At 50.2% G+C, this 14,722-nt stretch overlaps 1 protein-coding gene across 7 annotated transcripts in view; it reads right to left on the bottom strand.

The window, feature by feature from the left end:
- Positions 1 to 805: 805 nt before the first annotated feature.
- Traf3 (TNF receptor associated factor 3) overlaps positions 806 to 14,722 on the bottom strand; it is a 102,994-nt gene continuing 89,077 nt past the window's right edge. For 6 of the 7 annotated variants that reach the window (XM_029484674.1, XM_029484672.1, XM_029484675.1 and 3 more), the window contains 3 exons: positions 12,324 to 12,464; positions 7,151 to 7,325; positions 812 to 6,472 (listed from right to left, as the gene is read on the bottom strand). In XM_029484674.1, coding sequence (XP_029340534.1) covers positions 5,901 to 6,472; positions 7,151 to 7,325; positions 12,324 to 12,464 — 888 coding nt within the window. In that variant the 3' untranslated portion in view covers positions 812 to 5,900. Of the gene's footprint in view, positions 6,473 to 7,150; positions 7,326 to 12,323; positions 12,465 to 14,722 lie in introns of all 7 variants that reach the window. The other variant, XM_021179131.2, reaches the window with a different exon arrangement.

Raw genomic sequence — 14,722 nt, 5'->3', positions numbered from 1 at the left:
TATGGGTGTGTCTGCATGCTTGTGATATCCCTACTCCAGAGGTCACGCCCTGTCAGTTTCTAGAGTTCCCTGGGTTCCACTATCCATGGCCCTGGGCCAGGCTCACAGGTATCTCCCATTCATCTTCAGCTGTGGGCTCAGGGTTCTGCTGAAGGTGGCCCTCAGTGCTTAGGGGAGAAGTCACTGTGACAGGGTCTGGGCAGGACCTGGAAGGTGGCCCTCTTGCTCAGCTCTGAATTCTCCAGGGGTTTTTAAAAATGTGCTGTGTTGGATTATATCATTCTACCATCTGTTTCCTAGAAAGGGGAACAGCAGACTTCCCAGTCTCCAATGCTCCCATTTGTGGTTCTAGTACCGTTAGCATCCTGCAGAGCAGCAGGGGACTGGGTGCTGATGATCACGGCCGCAGGCAGCAACCATCCACAGGACAGAGTGCAGTGGAGCCAGACAGCCCAGGGCCTGCCTTCCCCTCCAAGCCTCACGCTCCCAATCTAAGACAAACCTTTCAGAACTCGGGCTCCCTGGCAGGGCACAGCATGTATTTGTATCCAGCCCTGGTACTTGTGGGCCTGGTTCCCCTCTGTATTCAGTTCTTCACCCTGGACCAAGCCACATATTCTGGTGGGCTACAGACAAGACCTGGGGTGACAGGAGCAAGAGGCCTTGCTCGAAACCTTCTGGTATCTCAGAATGGTGGCCCTTTCTAGCCACACAGTGTCCCCAGGGGGCTGTCACCCAGGCACTTGTGAGAACGGCTGGAGGAGGCCCACCTGAAGTCTTAGCAGGAACAGACGGCAGCCAGAGAGCAGGACTCTTGAATCAGCTTTATTTTCCTCTAATAGACACTTGAGCATTACAAAATTCTGCATTCTACAGTCTTACAAACTTTATTATTAGCAGCAGAACAGAAACATCGCAAGACCTCAAAACACAAATAAATACCAAATGAAACCACATGTAACATACGGTAAACAAAATACGAAACATCATAATGCTATCAGGAGATGAGGCGTGCTGCTAACTCCTGGTGACATGATTATTGCTGAGCAATAATTCACACTGTCTCAGTTTCTTAGAAGAGCATTAGAACACGGGACGCTAATCACTGGTCACGATCACTTGGACTGTCAAGATGGGGCCTCACAGCGAGCGGTTACTACAGACGGCATGTGTCAAAACAGGCAGATTAAAAATACGGTCAAATGAGAGATTGGCCTTCTTTGGTCTTTGTTTTTTGGGTAATAGAACTGAACACAAGAGGTGTGCCATCAGAGAAAAGAACGGAACTTTAGAACAGTCTGCAGCTGTCTGCATTGACCCCGACCTACTCAGTCAGAGCGCCCACAGATTCTTAGGGGAATCCTTGGAAGGAAGGCCGGCTTTTGTGTTTTCCAATTAGGTCATTTATTTGCCTTTGAAGGTTTTCTTACGTGACTAAGGGGACTTGGGGTGCACGCTGGTCGCCACTGACTATGGAGTAGCACAGTGACCTGGGCTTGTAACCTCCTTTCCACAGTGAGCTCACAGGAGAGACTCCAGACGTGGTGTGGCGAGGGAAATGGATCATATCCGCTGCTTGGGTGCTGGGGCCTGCTCAGCTGTAGGGCTGGCTCTGGTGTGGGTCACTGCCTTGCCTGCCTACCTAGTAATGGTGCCCAAGCAGACAACAGGCTAGGATAGGTCCAGGTTTGGGGATGGACTCCTGGATGCCACAGTCCTCGTGGCTAGCAGCAGCAGCCGCCGGGGTGGGAGAGCTGGCAACGGCTGGGTCACTTGCCAATGATCACCTCACCTGATCAGACCCCTGTGGGCGCATTTGAGCTTGGAGAAAACAGCTGCTATGGGTTTGCAAACAGAAGACAGAGACTTATTCTGAGGAGATTCGGGGGTCAGACCCTCATTTGTCACACACACTCAGGTCATGATGGCATGAAGCCCACATTAGCTCTTCTGGATTGAAAGTAAAAAAATAGTCCCCTAAACTCCACCAAGCCCTTCTCTATTCACTGATGCTCCCAAGCAGAGGGATGTATGGGAGAGTAGGGACTCACCAACCCTGTCACTTGTCAGGGGGGAAATGCCTTGGCCAGGTACAAAAGTCCCTGCAATGCATGGCAGTGCACAGGGGGAGGGGCGGCAAGGGCCATGCTGCTGACCCTGGCACTCCCCCTGGTCTCCTCTTGGGCCGGCAGGACCTAGACCTAACCTAGGACCCCGTTACTTGGTGTGCCCAGACATCCTCGTCTTTGCTGGATGCTGTCCACTGGTTGCCAGGCCTGCCGTGGGTGATTGCTATGTATACTGTTCAGTTAATGTCAGGCCCAAGATAGCAGGCATGAGGTCCCAACTCCTGGTGGGACAGGGGCTGACTAAGGAGGTGGCTAGCTATCCACAGGGGGCTGTCTGACTGCTAGGTTCTCATGAGGCTGGCCACACATTTCAAAGGGATCTGGTGGGGATGGGTCTGAAGGCCCTGCTGGGGGCTGCCCAGTCCTTGGAGTAAACGGGAAAAGAGCAGAGAAAGGAGGCGGAGGCGGACGGTGGCTGTAAGCAGACACCTCCCTCAGCTCACGGCTGTGCTGTCTTAGGGACATGGTGCCATCTGTGCACAGGCTACTTTAGGAAAGGAAGAGATGTGGACTAGAATGCGGACCCTCTCACAGCCCTTTGCTTCCTGGAATGCTGGGCATGGGCTCTGCTCTCCTGTGTGAGCCCAGCTCACACTCAGTGTGTTACACTCATTCATAGTCTCACCCATCCCTCTTACACTCGGCCTGCATGTGTGGCCTCCGCTGGCTCTGTCTATCCCCAAGAGGTGAAGGAGGCTCGGCCAGGGCACCCCAGTCTAACTTCCTCTCCCTGACCAACGAAGGCCCTGGGTTGTTACCGACACAGGCTTTCAGCTATTCACAAAAACCACAGGCTGGGCCTCAGGACACACTGCTACTTAGTGGCTGCCATCTTCCCAGGGTCAGCTGTGAACAGGTACAACCACCACCCTGGCAGGCAGGAGTTGTATCCAATTTCCCCACAGAGGCCATGGAACTACCGGCCCCTTAAAAGATGAGCACTTGACACTTTTGCACAGCCAGGTACACACGCCGCATGACACCCCATGTTTCTCATGGCCAGGACCCTGTGATATGGTGAGGGCTGGCTGCTAGGACTGGTAACAGGGCCACAGCTATGCTGAGACCACAGCCCAACAATGCCCCCCCCCCCCCCGGGTGGTGAGCACCAAGGAATGCTGAGATGGAGCGGAGCAAGGCACACCCAGGCAGGACGCAGCCTGCTCCACACCTCCCAGGAGATGCCCTTCACACACTGAGACAGGGCACGAAGGGGCAAGCTTGCCCACTATTCTACAGTTACCGAGAAATGCAATAGACACAACACACTACAGGAAGCTGTGACATTGTTCAGGGCCCTCATCCCAGGGGGAAGAGTCACTTACTTTACACACACCCTAGAGGCATGGGGGGAAGCCAGGAGGGCCACCTCTCATAGGAAGGGGCCTTGACCAAATCTCACTAAAAGGGAGGGCAGGCCCGAGGACATGTCAGGGTCACCCTCATACAAGGGTCTGAAACTAAGGACAGACATGCTTTTTGTCAGACACAATGCTGCTGGCCTATACCTGTTGATACTGCACTGATTTCTCTGAAGGGGGGAGCTACAGGGATGGCCCCGTTGCTGACATCTGGCCACAGAAAAGCTTCCTGAAGCCAGCCAAGGGCTGCTGGATGGTCCCCCCAACTCCAGGTCTTTGGGGGAGGAACCCTGGTGACAGGCCTAGAGGAAGAAGAGGGCACCTTTGAAAGAACATGAGCTCTGCAGTCTTTCCTTGTGAGCAGAACCAAGGTTGCTGACTTACCCCAAAGCAATCCCAGCAGAATGGAGAGAAGGGGGGAGCAGGGGACGAACCAAATGCTTCAGCCATGGAAGGGCAGGGTGAGTGCTCGAAACCAAGAGGTCGCTCATGGAAGCACGGGGACAGGTGTGCGAGAGGAGGGCACTTCCAGCAGGCACTGGGGCGAAGGCACACCCAGGACAGATGGCAGCACCAGAGACAAGGTGGGCTACCGGGCACCAACCCAGCTGTCCCCGTGCGACCATGGGGAGAGCCCAGAGGCAGGCAGTCTGAAGGGCAGGCCCAGCTGGCCAATTGTGGGCGCGCCTTTTGGGCAAGTGGCACAGATGTGGTGGTTCGCACACATTGGTTTTGCCTAAGAAGCACCTGTCGCGTGTAGCACCCATCAGTGTAGAGCACCGTGAAGTGTGGTGCATAGCAAAAGGGGCACCGGGGCAGGGCTCCAGGCTTCTCATCACAGTGGGAACAGTGAGCTGAGAGGGTGGGCCTCTGCACTCACAGGCTGGGCATCAGCTGGCTGCCCTCCCCACAGGGAGGCCAGGGTTGCTGCTGCCAGCCCGGGCAGGCCTCAGACCAGTGGTCTCAGGAACGCTTGGGGCTAGGGCACTTCTCCTTCATGCTGTGGGGATTTCAGGGCCCTTGCAGAGACCTTGGAAGGGTGTGGCTTCTGCTCACACCTCCCTCCCTTGGAGTGGGACTGAGCTGCTCTTGGGGGCCTACGGTTGGAATCTGTGAACATTTAGCAGCAGAGGCTTCAGGAGCCGCCAACAGAGGCCTGGCATCCCCAGGCAGGTTCAGGGTTGCCTGAGGGCCCTGGCAGAGACAAAGTTCTGGTGGTGGAGAGAGATCTGGTTAAACTGACACTTTCTAGAACCATGGTGAACGCAAACCCAGGGACAAGAAGCAGCATGTCACATCTAAGGCACATGTACCGTATGCCACCATCTCTGAGCACGGATGTTGCTTTCGGAGCGCGCTAGCCGGATGCAGCAGTATGACAGGATGGGATGCTCGCTGGGGCCTCCTGCCTGCGGCACGGGTCACCTGCCTATCCCCGGACACCGACACTGGAGACCAAGGCTGGTGCTGTCAGCAACAGAGCTTGTCTAAACATGGGGCAGAATTGTAAAAACCTATAGGATTTTGTTTAGAACTCCAAAGTTCAACTAATGCCCTATTTTAGGGTGAAAACAATTGTAAGTCTGAAATGATGCACAGCATCCATGAGCATTGTCCCTCTCATAGTCATTGTGAAGTAGTGTCACTAACTACGACAGATATCGAAGGGTTACATTTCTAACGAGAAATAACAGCAGGTTCAATATTCTCTTTCCTATCACAAGTGATAACCAGTGTTTGATATTTTACATTTTCTTCCAAGAAATATCAGTCTATCAACGTTTTAAAACAAAATGTTTGCAGTAACAATTATTTGTAGAACTTTAAATTAAAATGACTTCTGAATTTAGAGACCTTCTGCCTACTCAGGGTCTTCTGACAAACAAATTATTAAAACAGAGACCAGATGAGGCCTTAAAAATAGACAATATACTATATTTGAAACAAGATTGCACTCTTGAATTTTAGGGTGAATATATCGGGATTGTGTTATTGTTTCACAAGTTCTCCTTGTAAGTTAACATGCTGACACATCCACCTACCTCCACATGTGTTCTCTTTTTGGTGTGTAAGTTAAGGAAGAAAAATCATGTTTCTTTTTAGCATATATGTTCCCACCTTAATTAACTAGATCTTTTAAAATGAAAATGAAAACCTTCTCTGACAGCAGTATTTATCTTGTTGATGGATAAATAATCCTTCAGAGTGGGTGTGGCTAGTCTATTAGAAAATCCGTTGGGGTCTGTTTTCACATGTGGCTCTCCTGCCAGCCACTCGACCTCCTCCTCCTCCTCCGGCTGCTTCCTCTGTCCCACAAGGTCCTTTCTGAGGGCGAGGACCTCTGTGAAGACACTGGCTCACCCCCCCCAGAGGAGTTACCTTCTGCTGAATCCACCGCCCTGCTTTCTTGTCAGGGGTCAGGCAGATCCGAGGTATCCACTATGACTTTAATAAAAATTGTATCATCTTTAATATACGTCCCGTTCTCTAGAACAGTTTGGGCGACAAAGACTGGGCAGCCAGAGGCGATATTCATCTCTCCGGTGGGTTTCTTGAAGCTACTGCTGTTGGGGTCGGGCTTGAACGCATCTCCCAGATGACGGCGAGAGGACCCCTGATCCATCAGCATAAGTGTCACTTTCTGCTTGAACGGCCATGGCAACAGAGCATCATATTCTCCACGCATAATGACAAAAAACAGCGACAAGTGTGTCCCTTTCCCCATTCCGTCCCCATTCAGGTAGACCCTGGCACACATCTTATAGCCAAAATAACCTGTGTAGAAAGGCTGGCTGTAGAGAGACAGGGTCTTCCCCATGACAGCCTCCTGCTTCCGGCGCTTGTAGTCACGGATCTTCCAGATCAGCACCCCATTGTAGCTGGCGGTTTCGAGGACCTGGAACCGCAGGTCCATGTCGGCCAAGCGGATGTCATGAACACTCAACATCTGGTCATGCCGGCTCAGCTGGGACTCCAGCAAGCCTGTCATAGGCAAGAAAACATTTGGCAAACAAACGAGACATGAAAACGTCGGAGCACACCTGCACCGGTGTCTGGAACACCAGTCCACAGACACCACTGTGAGTGCAGAGGGTGGGCATATGCAAAGCAGGCACGGCGTGGGGCATCTGTGTTGAATCTTTCCTCCCCTCTCCTCTGGCAGTCACAAGGTACCAACCGCCAGGCCACAGCTGTCAGAACCTGACTACCTATTTGCTGTGTTTCCTGCCCTACAGTCCTGGCCTCCTCAGGGACATAGGCTCTGAATCCAAGCTGTCTCCTATTCTATTCTAACCACACACTTCCATCTGTTTAATCCACCCCTACTCCCTAATCCTCCCATGAAAACAAACCATCACTGCTCATTCAGGCTCAAAGCGACAGGTACACATCTGCTCGCAATGCCAGAAATACTTGGGCAACACTAGGCTGTCTATTTCCCCTGCCTGGACTGCTCCTGTCTCCAGGCTCTCAGGGTGTGTCAGGGGTACCCTGACCAAATACACCTTGACATCCTCATGTCCTGCGGGTCACCTGTAGTCTAGCCAAGCTGGGCCTCATGCAGAAGGACAAATCTAAGTGAAAACTGCCCCTACTAGAGAACTCCCAGCATGCACCGCCTGTGCCTGGGAGCAGCTGCCCGGCCACAGGCCCACTCACCTGTGTTGCGAGCGGCCTGCCCCGCACTTTTGTCTACGCTCTCCAGCTCAGTCACTCGGTTCTGGAGGGACTCCACACTGCTCTTCATGCTGTCCGCTTCCTCCCAGTTCTGCCGGAAGGGACGGATCTCCTTGTCCAGTTCTTTCAGTTTCTCTGCTTGGCTGTCGATTACCCGCTTCCAGACCAAAGGGGTTAAGGATAAAAGCCGGTCAGACTCTGAGCACGCTGTGCTGTCACCCCAAATGCAAGCTGGAGCTGTGGCCCCCGTGCGGTACCCACTGGATGAGACCCACCCGCCTCCTGGGAGTCTCTGGGGATAGGAACTTGTGTAGAACAGAGTGAAGCTATTAACAGTCGGATGGAGACCTGTTTCATGTAAGAGACCGGACAGTGTGACACCCCTTCCAGCTTGCATTTGTGTTTCAAGTCACCAGGAGAAGGGCTGGGTGGATCAGATGAAAGGGGACGACACCCAACACCACAGTGTGCACATGGCCCAGAGTGGTCATTTTCCTGCCCATAGCTCTTAAACGGCTTCCCCAACTCTGGCCATTTCTGGGATGGCCAAACTGCCTGTTTGTCACATAACTGCAGTCAGACATCACATCAATGTCACACACTCTCCTTTCAGAACCCTGGCTGTGACCATATCCTCACACTCGCACATGTCATCTCCCTGTCACCTCGGGTACCATAGCAGGCAATGGACTGAGGTCAAAGTCTCATCTGACTAGTGAGGATTCTCAGGGCACAAGACCTCTGGCCCCTATCAATCAGAGGTTAGGATGAGGGAGTCACAATGATGACCTGGCACCATCTGCTTGTCCTGCTGCCTGGCTCATGACAGAATGCTTCTGTCCTGTGACTAGAGGGGGACCCTAGAACTATGCCAAGGACCAGGGAAACAAAGAGCTCCCTCCATCCTTCCTCTACCAGAGACTCTTGAGTATTAGTGGCCAGAGAGGGCCTAGCCCATGAGAGTAAGTTCTACACTCAGGGACACCAGGACATATGTCCTGACACTGGCCTGCCAACAGCAAGAGCCAGTTCCGCTCTGTCTTAACTAAGTAACTCAGAAGAGCTTTTTATAGAAACACACCATCCTACTTGTGATGGTACCAGAGACTGGTGCTCCAGTTGGGTATTAAAGGGCTGTGTGTTCCCGTGACAGTAATGGGGAGAGTCCTGTGCTCCAGCCTGACTGTCTCCCTGTGATGGAGTCAAGCACCTGAAGTTTCCGATTATGCAAAGACTCTATAAGAGCTGCAGAGGCAGTAGAATAGCTCTGAAGTCGCTGGTCACACAGGGTGCTGAGGGCACAGCCTACCGCCTTCACTTCTTTTGGAAGTCTGTATTTGAAATGCTGGGTTTCTGTATCTTTGTTGGCTGTGACCAACCAGGAAGGAATGAAGGAGGCAGGTCTGGAGTCCTTCACAGAGTACAAGGCTAACCTGAATCTCCCTGTTCTTTTCAAGAAATCTGACACTGACATTTAAGAAGGATTGGGGGGGGGGTGGCAAGGAGATGGCTCGGCACATAAGATTACTTCCTGTGCCAACACAAATCTCAGAGACCATGAAAAGGGCTGGAGATGGCTGTATGTGTTACTTGTAACACAGCTTTGTAGGGCTTTCTGGCCACCAGCGTAGCTCCCATTTGATGAGAGACCCTTTCTCAAAGGAATAAGGTAGACTACGTGACAGACCAGGACACTTGATATCTTCTTCCACCCTCTGGGCATACATATGTGTATAGACATGTGCACATATGCACCCTCCACAGACATAGCATAGATAAGGTCTTCAATTTTTAAAAAACCTGCTATGTAGATATCTTTATTTTATTTTTGGTTGTAAGCTTAGCCTTAATGGCTGAGCCATCTTTCCAGCCCCATGTCTATTTATTTTAAACAAGAAAGTATACTCAGAGGGATATTTGACCCCATAAGAACTGTTCTCTGTCGGCCAATTGTACTGACTTTAATGACCCACAGTTTGGTGTCCCTGAATACACTGCCCCCATAAAGCCAACAGTCACAGGCACTGGTAAGAAGGAAAAGCACGGCCATGTATGAGAGGTGGTGTTTGCTTAGAGGACCAGCGAGGAAGCCCTGAGTTGCTCCTCCTCAACAGCTGGTGACATGCATAGGAGGGGACAGGGCCACTGCACTGGCCGTGAAGCTCTCCCAACTAGTACGGGGCATTGCGTTGGTGTTTGCTAGCCCACGCAGAGACCAGGGCATGCACTCTGTGTGCAGGTACATGCTCCACACAGTGGGCTCCCCACACAACTATGGGAGAATCCTGGCAAGGGACCGTGCTGTTTTTCAGAGAGACCCTTCGTTGCATAAACAAGAGTGTCAAAGCAGAGTACAGGTCCATGTCAAGCCTCCTCTGTGACCAGCCAATGACTGAGTGCTTGGGGCGCTTGGTGACCTGAGCCACCAGTGTATCTATAAATGCGCAGCCTACGTGCAGGCGTGGGGTTCAGTTACAGCTTCAGGAGCTGGGAAGCAACTGCTTCACACACAAGAAATAACCCCAACTCAGGCCTGTTCTCGGGGCCTCAGATGACCAGCTGCATACTCTACAACTTCAGGACTCTGGTGACTGTCCTCTGCTGTCCCTTGTCACCTTCAGGTCACTAGGCCCTGGCCGCACAAGCCTGTTCAGTGAGAGTGTGGCCGTGGCTGCTCACCTGAGTGAGCCCCGTGGCATGAACCTCTGGGTCATTCAGCAACTGGCAGCAGCACGTGTGGCTCAGCTCAGGACTCAGCGCTGCTTCCCTTCCCTTCCCACCCCTTCTCTGAGGCAGGGATCTCACTTCGCTGTTCAAACTCAAGAGGTCCTCCTGCCTCAGCCTCTCAAATAGCCAGGACTACACATGTGCCAGTGAACCTGTCTTTTTGCTCTTTCAATGTGTGTGTGTGTGTGTGTGTGTCCCACCGCACATATACAGGAGTCAATTTTCTCCTAATACCATGGGTTCTGAGGACTAAACTTAAGGTGTCAGGTATAGTGACAAGCACCTTTATCCACTAAGCCACTTCTCAGCACACACACACATATTCTCTCTTTGTCTGTCTCTCCACCCCCCACCCTCTCCTCCCCCTCCCCACCTCCCCAATATCCCTTAAAGTGTTCAAGATGGAACCCAGTGCCTTAGGTATGCTAGGTAAACTCACTACCACTGAACTATACACTCAGCCCTTTTAGTTTTGAGACAGGGTGTCACTGAATTGCCCTGTTAGCCTTGGATTCTTCATCCAGGCAATACTTTAGTTTAATGATTTATTTATTTATTATTTTTAAAGATTTATTTATTATATGTAAATACACTGTAGCTGTCTTCAGACACACCAGAAGAGGGCATCAGATCTCGTTACAGATGGTTGTGAACCACCATGTGGTTGCTGGGATTTGAACTCAGGACCTTTGGAAGAGCAGTCAGTGCTCTTAACCACTGAGTCATCTCACCAGCCCCCTATTTTATTTTTTTAAAAGATTTATTTATTTATTATATGTAAGTACACTGTAGCTATCTTCAGACACCCCAGAAGAGGGGGTTCAGATCTCATTATGGATGGGTGTGAGCCACTATGTGGTTTGAATTCAGGACCTTTGGAAGAGCAGTCAGTGTCCTTAACCCCTGAGCCATCATCTCTCCAGCCGCTAATGATTTGGTTGTATTTTATGTGCATTAGTGTTCTGCCTGCATATGTGCTGCATGAGTGCTGGGTTCCTTGGAACTGGAGTAGAGAACTGTGAGCTGCCATGTGGGTGCTGAAAACTGAACCCTGGTCCTCTGCAGGAGCAGCCAATGCTCTCAACTGCTGAGCCATCTCTCCAGCCCCACAGCTACCATTTTGATAAAGAAAAGATGGTTTGCTAGGTTTGGGGGGAAAGCTCTCCTCTTCTTTTTCTTTTTTTCTTATTTTTAAGACAGAATTTCTCTGTGTAGCCTTGGCAGTCCTGGAACTCACTCTGAAGACCAGGCTGTCCTCGAACTCAGAAATCCGCCTGCCTCTGCCTCCCAAGTGCTAGGATTAAAGGCGTGCGCCACCACCACCCAGCATAATGTCAGCTACTAAAGAGGCTGAGGAAAGGGGGATCACAGGTTCAAGGCCAGCCCAGGCTATGACATGTTGATGGCCAGTCTAGGCACCTTAATGCTGCCCTGTCTCAAAATACAAAGTAAAGAGAAGTGTATTTCAGCCTGTTCAAGGACCTGGGTTCAATCCCAGCACTTGGAGTGGTTGGGGGTTCAAAACCCAGACTAACACCTTTTCTTTTTTTTAGTGTGTGTGTGTGTGTTCTTTAAAATTCTATTAAGAGACGATCCTTCAGGCTCAGTCAGTTCAAGTGCTACAAAGCTCACTGCCGGAAGACCTGTATTTGATCTCTGGAGCTCACATGCTGGAAAGAGAACTAAAGAGATCCGCAGAACTCCCTCTGACCGGCTACACTGTGGCACATGTGTGCCTTGCCACACAATGGAATGAAAATATTAAAAAGACAAAGAACAACACTTCCTGGCCAGCAAAACTCACAACAGTATCAAAATTGTACAAAAAAGTATCGATTCTACTTCCTTTAACCCTTTCAGCACCACATTCCTGCTGTGACCATGGAGGCCAGGAGAGGGCACCAGAGTCCCTGGAAATGGAGTTACAGACACCATGTGGGTTCTGTGAATCAAACCTCTCTCTGTCCTCTGAAAGAGCAGCGGTGCTCTTAGTTACAGAAATAACTGTCCAGCCCTGCAAAAGTTTATGCGTTTGTTGTTTGGGGGTATTTCTGGATTATTATTTGAAATAAAATTGGAATGTGTGTGGGAAAACTCAGAACACAGCAGTCTGGCTTGATTTCACTCCAGTCCTTGGCACACAGTACTTATGAGCAATGTCTCTTATCGATGTATAGTAATAAAAACAGATTCTACTCTCTCTCTCTCCATTTTTGCAATGTAGGGGATGGAAGCTAGGCACTTGCACAAACTAGAGAAATGCTTACCCCTGAGCAACACCTCATCCAGAACAGACCATCTTTAAATCACATCTTTAGCTTCACTTGCTCCAGTGGGTACTGGGTCAGCTTCCCAGGCAGGGCCAGGCTGACCCAAGCTGTACCTGGATGTGCACACAGGCAAGCGAGGGCCTGGCCCAGCTGCTCACCTGCAGGTGAAGGATCTTGGACTCGTTGTTTCGGAGCATCTCCTTCTGCCTCTCAATCTCGATCTCAAAGCTGCAGATCTGGTTGTGCAGGCTTTGTATGCTCTTGTTTTTCTCAACACTTTCATTCTGCAGTAGGGAAACCTGAGGAAAAATCCTTCAATTAATTTAACAAAAAGTGGTTTGGTGTTAATTAACAATAATGATAGTAATTAAACTTTCACAATATAAGCTTTCTACTGGCATCTTAAAAGGAGCCCAGGAGAAAAATCCCTCTACACAAAAAGGGGAAATCTAGAGAGCTAGCAGGGAGCCCTGTGAGCTATTTCTGGCTCTCCTACAGCTGAGGGAGGTCTGGGGCAGGGGCAACTGAATGTCAGAACAAGGAGCTGGTTTTGAAAATGCTTACTGTAAACATACCTTACAGCAGTGCAGATTCTAATTTTTGGCCAGGGCACATAATAAAAACTAGTTTTATATTTTATCCAGCTCACAGAAGCACTGCAGGTATATCTGAAACACGGTCCTTACAGAATCACATCTGCTCTAACACAATGGACTTGATGTTTTCTGTTTTATTCTTTCTATTTGATATGAAATCATAATAAAAAGCTAGTCCCTGAAGGACATCACTAACTGAAACAGGGCAGGCACAGTAAGACAGACAGACTGCCTGTTTCCACAACTGGAACCTAACAGCTGAGCCCAGAAGCAAAGGTAGGGGCCGTGGGACTTGGGAGGCACGGGAGCCACTGCCACATCACAGTTCCAGTTAAAGAACTCTTCCTGAGAGCCCCCTGGTCAGCACAGTGACAACTGTCAACAACATAATCAGTACACGGAGCTGCTGAGAACAGATGTGAAATGTTCACACCACGGAGACAGCGAAGCATCGCAGGCCTTTCAACAAACTAGCTTTTAAAACCATATCCTAACATACGCACCTCCATGAAGATATACAGTCTCTATCGACAGATCTTTAAAACCCAATCATGGCCCAATGAATATGATCTCACACCCTGCAAGGCCCCCGCCCAGTAGTGCTACATCCCCAAACACAAGGAGCGTGGCTGGACTGACGTTACACAGACACGTAATCTCACCCCTGGGCCCACCCACTGCCCACTCAGAACCAGACAGAGCTCACACCGAGAGACCCTGATACAAAAACTCAGTAGAGTGAGCCAGATGTGACGACATGCCACCTTTAGTCCCACTAATTGGGAGGCAGGTGTGAGGGGATCTCTGAATTCAATTCTACAAAGTGAATTTCTGGACAACCAGTGCTACACAGAGAGAAACCCTGTCTGGAAAAAGCAAAACCCAACCAAGCAACCAAACAAACAAACAAACAAAAACCACCAAACCAATAAAATAGAAAGAAAACAAACAGAGCAGACCAAACTTGCATGTCTCATAGGCAAACATGCCTTCACTTTCCAAGATTATAGCAACACCGGCCTTCCCGTTTAAGGCCATGAGCTCCTACACTATCAACTTGTAAACTTGTACCGACGGCAGAGGGCAGCGGCAGCGCCACACACAAGGCCCTTCGGCAGCAAGTGTTCCATCATCCCCATCTGGACACCCAGACTGAGTTCCAGACTCTTCTTTACCCTCACCCTAAGTGGAGCTATCATTTCAAACAAGAATATCATTGATACTTCTGAAAAGACCAATTTTCCTGCACCAATCAAGTACAGAAGGTTGAGCAGAAGCAATGAACAGTCACACGCACACACATACCAACTGACCCTTTAGCATTTCCTTTATCGGCACTATGAGGTCATACTCATATTAAAGAGCAAAGACCTGGAGCCCCTGCACATGGCTGCCTTCGTCTGGCTCTCGAATGACAGCCACTGAGGCTAGCAGGCAGGTGTGCTCCAGACACACAGCATAACCACTCCCTGTCAGAAAAACCAGGACCTACCTCCACAGCTTTAACATCCTTTGCCTCACTACTTCCTGGGTTGGTGTACTGAACAGCCAGCACAAACCTCAAGAGCCACTAAATTCCTGTGCTGCCGTCATACTGCCGTGAATGAAACAAGGAATGAACAAAACAACAACAAAATGACTTTTGAGACAGGCTCTCAGGAAGCCTAGACTCGCCTTGAACTTGCTCTGTAGCTAAATATGACCCTGAACTTCTGACCTTCTATCCGTCTACCTCCCAAGGGCTGGAATTACAGGCATGTGCTGCACCACGTGGGTAAAACTAAGTAAGAGGAAGAGCCTTTGAGACAAGGTCCCTCTGTTCTAGAACTCCATCCTAGACTCCTAGACCTACCTGCCTCAGCTTCCCAAGTGCTGGGGTTAAAGGTGTGTGTCACCACCGCACAGCTCTGGGCAGTCTTTTTTTATCCGTTATCAGTTCTTTTTTTTTTTTTTTTTTTTTT

The sequence above is a fragment of the Mus caroli genome, chromosome 12, assembly GCF_900094665.2.
Source record: "Mus caroli chromosome 12, CAROLI_EIJ_v1.1, whole genome shotgun sequence".
Classification (NCBI taxonomy): domain Eukaryota; kingdom Metazoa; phylum Chordata; class Mammalia; order Rodentia; family Muridae; genus Mus; species Mus caroli.
The sequence above is the reverse complement of the archived record's forward strand: the minus strand, read 5'-3'. Positions and strand labels throughout refer to the sequence as shown.